This window comes from Microtus ochrogaster, chromosome 24 (genome assembly GCF_000317375.1).
Source record: "Microtus ochrogaster isolate Prairie Vole_2 chromosome 24, MicOch1.0, whole genome shotgun sequence".
In the NCBI taxonomy this organism is placed as follows: domain Eukaryota; kingdom Metazoa; phylum Chordata; class Mammalia; order Rodentia; family Cricetidae; genus Microtus; species Microtus ochrogaster.
This window is the reverse complement of record NC_022024.1, coordinates 28,784,229-28,794,703: the sequence shown is the minus strand read 5'-3', so window position 1 is coordinate 28,794,703 and position 10,475 is coordinate 28,784,229. Positions and strand designations below refer to the sequence as shown.

The 10,475-nt window shown below is 46.0% G+C and overlaps 1 protein-coding gene and 1 non-coding gene across 3 annotated transcripts in view; one reads left to right on the top strand and one right to left on the bottom strand.

Annotated features, from left to right (window-relative positions):
* Nucleotides 1-3,122: 3,122 nt before the first annotated feature.
* Trnad-guc lies at nucleotides 3,123-3,194 on the bottom strand. The gene has a single exon. It is a non-coding gene; the product is annotated as a tRNA-Asp (tRNA).
* A 358-nt stretch (nucleotides 3,195-3,552) lies between these two features.
* Nucleotides 3,553-10,475, top strand: part of Lta4h (leukotriene A4 hydrolase) — a 33,547-nt gene continuing 26,624 nt past the window's right edge. For both annotated transcript variants that reach the window (XM_005358160.3, XM_005358161.3), the window contains exons 1-3: nucleotides 3,553-3,815; nucleotides 8,299-8,429; nucleotides 9,866-9,986. In XM_005358160.3, the coding sequence (XP_005358217.1) occupies nucleotides 3,657-3,815; nucleotides 8,299-8,429; nucleotides 9,866-9,986 (411 nt within the window). In that variant the 5' untranslated portion in view covers nucleotides 3,553-3,656. The remainder of the gene's footprint in view (nucleotides 3,816-8,298; nucleotides 8,430-9,865; nucleotides 9,987-10,475) is intronic.

The window sequence follows — 10,475 nt, the reverse complement described above, 5'->3', positions numbered from 1 at the left end:
CCACCCATCCACCCATCCACCCATCCACCCATCCATCCATCCATCCATCCATCCATCCATCCATCCACCCATCCACCCATCCACCCATCCATACATACAGACATTTTCTCACTGTGCCTTCTACTTGCAAGCCTCCTGTCTCAGCTTCCTGACAGGGGTATTGACAATCATGTGTCCCCCAAGCTTAGCAAACACAAAAACCCCTATAGGACTCAGGTATTATCTAAGCCAGAGGCCTTGCAATCTCTCTGTATATGTTGCAAGAATTTTATCGAGTGGTCACAAAAGTGCTCCATCAGATACGAGGTTTGACAGTAAGTAGTCGTTGATGTGAGCTAAGGAAGGGCCAAGATAACTTTTGACCAGCGACACTCCATCTCACCGCAATCACACAGTTACCACGTTCCAGTCAGTGCCAAGTCAGCGGCAAACTCCAACATACGCAGCTTCCTCAGAGAACTTCAGTTCTCATATGTCCAACACGGTCAGCATCCCGACTCAGATGACAAACTGATACCTCGAATTTACCATGTGAAAGATGGAACCCCATCCACTTCTCCCACAGCCCCTCCTCCTTCTTTTTATTTGTTTGTTTTGGGTTTCTAGAGACAAGGGTTCTCTGTGTACCCTGCCTGTTCTAGAACTCACTCTGTAGACCAGGCTGGCCTCAAACTCAGAGATCCACCTGCCTCTGTCTCCTGAGTGCTGGGATTAAAGGCGTGCGCCACCACCGCCCGGCTTCCCACCCCCATCTTGGTTAATCAAATTACAGTCTCCTGGTTTCTTGGGCCAACGTCTTGGCATCACCTTTGACTCCTCCTCCCTTTGTCTTAAATCTCATCTCTGATCTGATCAGAAATCCTCTCGGCTCAACGTCCAACACACGCACTGGATGTGGTTGGTGACTGTAGTCCAAGCCACCGTGGTTTCTCACCTCAGAACTATTCCCCTACTCTAATTATCACCAGCTACAAAATCAAAATAGGAGACAAGCCTATCAAAAAAAAAAAAAGAGGGCAATAGGGAAGGCTGACTTGAAATATCTTCTTTTTCTTGCCTATACCTCTTAAGGCAACCCCCCTTCAATCTGTCTTATATGTTGCCAGAGAGAAATCTTTTGTAGAACATGATAGGAGACCAACAATTCTGAGATGTCCTGAATTTAATAACAAAGGCTGATGCTAAGGGACGTGGGGAGAGACCAGGGAGGCACTCAGTTGACACTTCGAGACAGGGTTTCTCTGTGGCTTTGGAGCCTGTCCTGGAACTAGCTCTGTAGACCAGGCTGGTCTCGAACTCACAGAGATCCGCCTGCCTCTGCCTCCCAAGTGTCCCATACTTCTGAGTAAACTTTGGAGCACGGCTTAAATATCGGCCTCTTGTCTCAGTGTCAGGAACTGGGAGCTGGTTGGTGGCCCAAAACAAAAAGTAGAATTAGGTTGGGTCTCAACCTGCAGGCTTCCCTTAGTAGGAGGAAGCTGACTTACTTAAACAGCCTGGGGCAAAGCAGGGGATGGAAGAAGCGGGCTGGAGATCTGTCAAAGAGAAGAGTTCCTCAGAGGACAATCAGACTATATAAGGCAGAAAGCCACTGTGTTCAAATGCTGAGCCAATCTTGAAGAATGTCCAACTGAGAAGTCCAGATGCACTGGGACATTTTTTTCCAAGTCAAATCTAAGCCAAACCACGATTCTCAACTCTGAAAAAAAAAAATCAAATGCAAAAATAGCCTGTCTCACTACAGGACAGAGAACGTAAACATGAGATAAACGGTCTCCTCCACGTGTGTTTGCTGACTCCATGTTCTATGCAGGGTCCCCAAGTCAAGCACTCCGTGACTTTGAAACCATGAGACAAAATAAATATCTCCTTCTTAAAGTTGCTCTCAGACGCTGGGCGGTGGTGGCGCACGCCTTTAATCCCAGCACTCGGGAGGCAGAGGCAGGTGGATCTCTGTGAGTTCGAGACCAGCCTGGTCTACAGAGCTAGTTCCAGGACAGGCTCCAAAACCACAGAGAAACCCTGTCTCGAAAAACCAAAAAAAAAAAAAAATTGCTCTCAGATTCTTACAGTCACGGTGATAAATGTGCAATTTGATCTATAGACATTAAGTCTTATATTCCAGAGAACAGAAGAGCGGTTTTGGTTATTGTCATAACAGATACATATAGAAACTATACTTGATAATCTAAGCAGACTTAATTGCACAGCCTAAATGCAGAGAAGGTGCTCTTTCTGGGCAGTGATGAGCCCAGCTAAATGCCCTCTAGTAGAGATGCAAAGAGTCCGAGGCAGCTATGTCCAACCAAAGCCAGCCCACAGATGAAAGGAGAAAGCACACAACCAATGAATGGCTCTGGGAGTTAGGTTAAATTGCTGGATTTTGTGTGCCCAGAATTGTTCTGTCCCCTAACACGCTGTTTCAGCCTCTGTTTCTGCTATGCTTTCTTGTCTCCTCCTCTTTCCCATGTTCATATGGTTTTCCACAAAGATCCGGATCACCCTCAAGCCCCCAAAGAGGTAATACTTGTGCCTCTAGAACCGAATGACTGTGATTCCTGGGCCCTGCCTTGAAGTCAGGCACCATCGGAACATTTGGGAGGAGAGTGTACATTAACCACGGGTTTGGAAGGCGATCCCCCCGCCCCCCCAGCTCTTTTCTAGGCAGCCCAGTGTGGCAGAATGCACTTCATGTCTGCAGGTTACACTGAGCATTTGCAGACAGTCTGTGTGAAGAAACAGGGGAAGTGGTAGAAGAGGTGAATTTTCCTATCTTTCAAAACAGACGGTGTTTGCAATGTTACAAGCCCCATTTTCAGAGACTTAATCTGGTGGGACTTGCTTTTCTGAATAACAGGGGTTGTTTCTCTTTTCTCAAGTCTTAAAAAAAAATGGTTGTTTAAAATGAAAATACCAGGCATCTTTCAACCCTCCTTTGCCTTTTACAGGAGGTGGAGCTGGGCTAGACGTGCTGCTGCTGCTGCTCTCTAGCCACTGTGGCCTACGCACTTTTCACAATTGGTTTCTTAAGGGGGGGGTGGGTGTGATGTAATCTTATTCTGGTTTAGGTACGTGGAACTTGGAAATACCAGGAAAATCGATAACAAAAACGCAAGTTGTGCCTCCCCGTCGGGGAATCGAACCCCGGTCTCCCGCGTGACAGGCGGGGATACTCACCACTATACTAACGAGGAACTGCATAACCTCGGCCTGTCTGATAAACCTTTTATGGATCCTAGATAGCCCCGCCTCCCCGAGAGGTCTATGCCAATAGCCTTCGCATTTCTTGGTGCCATCGTGGCTTCTACGGCAATCGACTGGAACTAAAATGGAAGTGTTCCATTCGCTGTCTCCACTCCACTCATCGTTTCCCTTATCCCAACCTTCCCCGGCTGCAGACGCCCCCAGATTCCCCCCCCTCGCACCGCCCCCCAATCCCAGGCTGTCTAGCGCAAACCTTCTCGCGCTGCACCATGGGATTGGTAGTTCTGCCCTGCCATCCCCTAAGCTCCTCAAAGGCTCGAAGCCTCCCTTTCCCGGTGTGCACCGCGCCGCCTCCGCTCCAGGCTTCCCTCCGTTCTCCAGCTCGCGGTGGAAGTCTGGCGGTAGAGTGTCTGGGTGCTGGCCGATCTGGGCGCGACGGATCTTCCAGAACCATGCCCGAAGTCGCCGACACTTGCTCCTTGGCCTCTCCAGCCTCGGTCTGCCGAACCCAGCATCTCCATCTGCGCTGCAGCGTGGATTTCGCTCGCCGGGCGCTGACCGGGACCGCCGCGCTCACCGTCCAGTCTCAGGAGGATAATCTGCGCAGCCTGGTACGGGGGGCGCCTGTGCAGCGCCGCTTCTCCGGGGCCGCTTCTCCTCCCGCTCCTCGCCCCTGCTCCCCGCGAGCCCCGAGATCGCTGGCTCTCCCCGCCTGGCCCCCTCTTCGGGCTGCTGCACCTCTCTTTGTCAGGTCTCACGCATCCCTTGCTCTCAACCTCACTTTTGCATCTGCACTCTGTCCTTCGCCCTCCACGTAGGATGGTCTCCTCCTCCCGCTCCTTCCCTTTTTCCTGGGCACATTCTTGCGCCCACTTCGCGTTTCGCCCCTCACCCACTCTCGCCCCTCACCCACTCCTGAGGTATTCCGCCCCCCCATCTCAGTTCTCAGCGATTACCACCCGCACACCCCGTGACCCCCTTCCTTGGCCCACGGCTTAGAACCCCGCCCCAGGCCCCAACCCCTAGGGTACGGTCCTTATTCCCTAGTCTCACCCTACTCCCAGATCAGGATACATCTTGTAGTTCAAGCCCCTTGGGGTTCCCTGCCCGTCCCTTAAGGTTCCCTGCTCGCCCCTTGAGGTTCCCTGCCAGCCACTTAGGGTTCCCTGACCTTTCCACCCTGTTTTGAGGTTTCTAGTCTCTGTTCTGTAAGCAACCCTTGCTCTTCAGGGCCCCTTCCTGCTTTTGCTTTTTATCACCATTATCTTCTAATGAATTCTAAGAACCGGTGGGACCACCCAGCCTTCTAAGGATGACGCGATGCAATGTTATTATATTAAGTGGTTCCAAGGAGCAAGTCGTTGCACTTTTTATATAAAATATGTACTTCTATAAATCCTCTAACCACTTGAATAAAGATTTGTTTAGAATCCTGAACTATTCAGTGCTTTGATCTGTTCCATATCTTCCATAGTCAGTGTTCTTATCATCAGATCGAACTTTTTCCTTGAGCAGAAGCCGTGAGAGAGCATTTTAGAAATGAGAGGAACTTGAAGGGACCAGCTGTGTTCAGCCTGCTAACTACACGATGTGTTTTGAAGCCTTGAATGATTATTTTTTACAGACTCAAAGCAGTAAGCAAGCAGGGCTGGAATTTCGGAGTGAAATTAATGGAGTCAGTAATTGGGCGAATTAGAAGGACAGATAAGAACTAGTGATTTTGCCTATCAAAAATCTTTTTGCTATTTGTTTAATAAAGCACTTAATTCTTCTATTGATATATAATTACTGAAAATACTGTAAGAAAGGAAAATGGAGGTCTTGCAAGCCAAGAAGGGAGCTATTTCCTTGTAGACAGACTGCACTTTGGTCTTGAAGTATCTACACTTGCTATCTCTAATTGCAGAGGCAGTTTGCCTCAGGCAGGGTAGAAGTTTAGTCTTTGAATTCAGTTTCCTTTTATTTAAAAAAAAATGAATTTTGCTGGCTTATCACTGCTTCATTTGACCTTACTCTTTATTGCATAGGGATAGGAACCTCCACCTCTGCTCACAAAGCAACCAAGGATGGGAGATTTAAGTATTTAACAGAATGTCCCAATCTTAAAGTGTATTTGCTCTTCTTCAGAAAACTAATACGCTAACATTTTGATTTTATGGGTGTCATATCTGTTTAGCAAAGTAGCTGGGATTTTAATGTTTGGTTTTCTGCAAAAGGGGTTATTATAGTTCAAAGTGACATCTGTGTGTAATTGTTTTGCTTGTTTATGGCACCAGCCTGAGACCAAATGCTTGGAACTATTTATATGTATTTGAAGTTAACTTGTTTCTTTTAGTAGGATTAGGAATTCCTTTCTTGAGACAAGGTTTCTCTATAGCTCAGCTTGGCCTTGAACCCTAATATGTAGCCCAGGCTGGCTTCAAACTCTTGATCCTTCTATCTCAGGCTCCCGAGTGCTGGGATTACAGGAATGAGCCACAACAACTCCTGGCTTAGATTTAAAGTGGGAGGAAGAAACTGTCTTTTTATGTCTGCATCTCAACTCCCTGGGTTCGCACTTGGCATGCAGTGGACACTGAAAAGTTCAATTAGAAAACAGTGCCTAAATAGAATACGGGCCACGTGGCTAACAGTGTTGTCTATATTACAAAGGGGTTGTGGCAGCACGCCCTTGCACTGCTGGCCCTGTGCTAGCGCTGTGTGATGGGAAGGTGGAGAGTTTTTGTTTTTTTTTTTACTACTCCATTCTTGAAGTCTGTGATAGTGGGGGGAGTCTAACGGCCCCTCTAAGAGGACTAATTCCCACCTTCCTAAAACCCTTTCCCAGTTTTAGGCTGGTTATACTGAAGCTTTCTTTTCAGAATTTGTAACTTCCAAGCATTTGTTTCTTATCTTGAATTTTCCAGTTTTGTTTAGGCCACCTTCAGTTAGTGACCCTGAGGGTTTTGTGTTGTGGCCAAGGCCAGCCATTAGGGAATGGAGGAAGCCAGACCTTACGTCTTCCCAGCTCCGCTGCAGAGTGCCTGAACTGAAACTCACATCAAGCTGGTTTGGGTTTTGATTTTGGTTTCATCCTATGTATATCCCTGTTTGTTGTTTGTTTTCTCATGGCAGTCTGTGGACAAGTTTGTTTTGTTTTTTTTTTTAATAGAAACATGGTATAGAGGCATATGTCTTTCCCTATTCAAACCTGCTTTTGTTGTTGTTTTGTTTTTGTCTTCTGGGGCAATTTTTCTCTGTGTTACAATTCTGTCTGTCATGGAACTCACTCTGTAGACCAGGCTGGCCTCTAACTCACAGAGATCCACCTGCCTCTGCCTCCCGAGTGCTGGGATTAAAGGCGTGTGCCCTCATGCCTAGCCTCAAACCTGCTATTATTTAGAAATAACTTGAGATTGGTTAACGTATGCAGAGACTGGCCGTGTAGCTTTGTGGTGCCGAGTTTGCCTAGCATGTGTGACACCTTGGGTTTCCTTCTTAGGACCAGGAAAAATAAAATAACATATATAGTAGAATAAGATTCTAAAAAGGAGTCTAGGAGAAGAGAGTAGATGTAAGAGAATCAAGACACAGCACAGAGCCCAATCATTCCCCAAAAATGTGCTGTAGCGGGACAGGTCTTTCATCCCAGCACTCTGTGAGTTCGAGGCCAGCCTGATCTCCAAAACGAGTTCCAGGACAGCTAGGGCTTTTATATAGAGAAACCCTATCTTGAGAAAACAAACAAACGAACAGAAAGTGTGCTGTAGAGGGCAGAGTGACTTAGGTTGTTGCACGCGCCACCTGTTTGGGAATGCAGAGCTCGTCTGTGTGTTGTCTAAGGAGGGACACTGTTTCCATAGAAACCTGTCGCGTGCAAGGCAGTGTCTCGTGACTGTGTAAGTAGCTTGGCTTTGTGGCTGGTGCTCAGTAGATGTCTGCCAGCAGGTCTGATTCTAACTCTTCAGTCATCCGGGTTCTGGGTTTTCATACGTGGCGGTCATGGTCAGTAACATGAGTGAAATCTGAAAGAGAATTTCTTAGAATATTTGGAAATAAAGGTTGAGGTTTGGGATGGGCTTAAAAATGCGTTTTCTGTCTTGTTGTGGTCTAGAACTTGGCTTCAGGGGTAAATTGCCTTCTGATGTTTTTCGGATACTGAGCTAAATCTTGGGGATGCAAACCTGGGTACCATTCTCTTTAAACACCCTCAGTCATAGTGCAATAGCGCCGTAGGTGTTATTTGAGGGGGCGGGGCTAACTGCTAGAACAGTCAAGATACCTGAAAGTGGCTTCCCTAAAAGTAATCATTATAATAACTAACTCCTTTGTACAGATCTGAAAAGTTTAGGCAATACGGAATCTAGTACAGCCCCTTTGGATGTCAGTGCGGCGATTTCTCAGGAAATTAGGAGACAACCTTCCTCAAGACCCAGTAATTACCACTTTTGGGTATATATACAAAGGATTCTCAATCATGCCACAAGGACATGTGCTCAACTATATTCAGAGCAGCATTGTTTATCATAACCAGAACCTGGAAACAACCTAAATGCCCCTTGACTGAAGAATGGATAAGGAAAATGTACATTTACACAATGGAGTACTACACAGCAGAAAAAAAAATATCGACATCTTGAATTCTGTAGGAAAATGGATGGAGCTAGAAAACATCATTTTGAGTGAGGTAACCCAGACCCAGAAAGACAATTATCACATGTGCTCACTCATAAGTGGTTTTTAAACATTAAAGCAAAGAAAATCAGCCCACAAATCACAATCCCAGAGAACCTAGACAACAATGAGGACTCTAAGAGAGACATACATAGATCTAATCTGCATGGGAAGTAGAAAAAGACAAGATCTCCTGAGTAAATTGGGAGCATGGGGACCATGGGGGAGGGTTGAAGGGGAGGGGAGAGGCAGGGGAGCAGAGAGAAATGTAGAGCTCAATAAAAATCAATAAACAAAAAAACCTATCATATGCCTTTAATTCATAGTTTTCCTCTAGATTTTACTCTGAAAGTAGCTGGTTTCATCCTCACTGTGGTAAACTTACATCTTGTTCATTTCTATGAATGATGCATAAAGCCATTTTCTTCTGGTTGATTTTAGACTTTGGATACAAAAGACCTGACGATAGAGAAAGTGGTCATCAATGGACAAGAAGTCAAATACACTCTCGGAGAAAGACAAGGGTACAAAGGGTCACCGATGGAAATCTCTCTGCCCATCGCCCTGAGCAAGTATGGCTGCCCTCCGCTTCTTATGACTGAGTAGTGGCAAACAGTATTTTAGAATAATTCAGGCATCATTCCTGTGTTTCTAACGCTTGTTTATATGTAGTGGCTGGCAGTCACTTCTGCAGTCTGTTCACATTGGTGTTGACAGTGAAAAATGGTATGTTCTTAAAACACTGAAGGAAGTAGGTGCACGAAACCCTGGTGATCAGGACACTGGGTAACGACTTCTGGAAATGCCTGTCATCCCCCCCGCCCCATGTTTAGAGTGGTGGGGAGCATGGAAACCCACCCTCTACCTCTGTCCCAGAGGGCAGCTGCTGGGACTGACGGAGCAATAATCGTAATGCCAGACGTAGGAAGGCTGACTTTGTACCACTCTGTCAGTGCTTAAGCCCCCCTCTGCCCAGGAGCTGCACTTGCAGACTAGGAAAGGGGGAGGAAGAGAAATGAAGAAGATTGTAGCCAGAATCATTAGGCAGGCGTACACCCTACCCCTACTTGGTTGGGGAGCGAGAAAGTAGAACTATTAGCCTGTAACAAGGGCGATCTCCTCCCATCTTCCAATATCTCTATGCCTTCTTCTCGCCTTGAAGAAAGAGAAGCAAAATGCAGCGTAGCTTGGGCTGCAGCGTCATTAGCCCCTTTCTACGGGTAAAGAAAGTGGTATGTCAAGGTCAGGTCATTGCCCCGGTGTACGGAGTCTGGTGGGGTCAGGATTTCAATATGGGTTGGGCTGCCTGTCTCCAGAGCTCCTGCCATTATCGGCCCTTCCGAAACTCTGGGGTGAAGAGCTAGTTTTTGTTTCCTCTAGTCTTGGAGAAAGGGATTTTTTTTTTAATTTTTTTAAAGATTTATTTATTATATATTCAGTGTTCTGCCTGCATGTATCCCTGCAGGCCAGAAGAGGGCACCAAATCTCATTACAAATGGTTGTGAGCACATGTGGTTGCTGGGAATTGAACTCAGGACCTTTGGAAGGGCAGGCAAAGCTCTTAACCACTGAGCCCTCTCTCCAGCCCCAAGAAAGGGATTTTTTAATTATTAGATTCTACAGCTACAAAAATGACTCTGCACGTTTCTCTCTCTTGATGTGACTTACCATCAAGAACAACACCGGTCACGTGCTGGATGAGGTAGGCAGAGTGATGAAATTGGATTTTCCACATCCCCATTGTCATAGAAGACAAAGTGATGTCACCGATGCAAAGTGTGTGGCCTATCGTGTGTTCATTGGTACTACAGTGATAAGAAACCCCAGGCTGACGCTCAGGTAGCAAAGTCAGAGTCAGATTCATGTAAGCTGCTGCATCTCTAGAACTCACTCCAGGTCAGTGAGACCTCAGGAGAATTACTTATGCTATTCCCTGTGTGTATTCTGAATTCGAATTCTGCAAAATTTGTAATTCTACTCTATTAATATCAGTGTTTGTCTCATGCAGAAATCAAGAGGTTGTTATAGAAATTTCCTATGAGACTTCTCCCCAGTCCTCTGCTCTTCAGTGGCTCACTCCTGAACAGACATCTGGGAAGCAGCACCCGTACCTCTTCAGTCAGTGCCAGGTAAGGCTGCCCGGAAACTGGCGGAAGCTTCCTGGCAAGTGCAGGGTGCAGCGCTTATATAACACACCGTTTTGTTTCACAGTATATAAGACAACATATACTTTCGTATATATCTTGCTATTAATACGGATTTCTTTGACTTGGAAACAGCCTGCCTAAATTGAAGTACTTAAGGCTTATGTGTAGTTCCCAAGCACCTAGCATATACCTGTCCCTGGAGTAGGGAGGTAATAAATGGCTCGAAAATGCAGGAAAATTTAATGAACAAAATTCCTGTGTGTTAATTGCAGAAATGCTACCAGTGAAAAAGAGAACCCTGAAAGATTGCATTCCTAGTTGTGAAATATATTAAGCATACTTTAAAAATGACAGGATTTCAAATACTTCTTTCTTTACCTTCTAAAGCTAGAGTAAAAATACTCTATAATGAGAGACACTTTATTATGAGGATAAATCCTCTCTAATGAGAGATACTTTATTACAAGGATA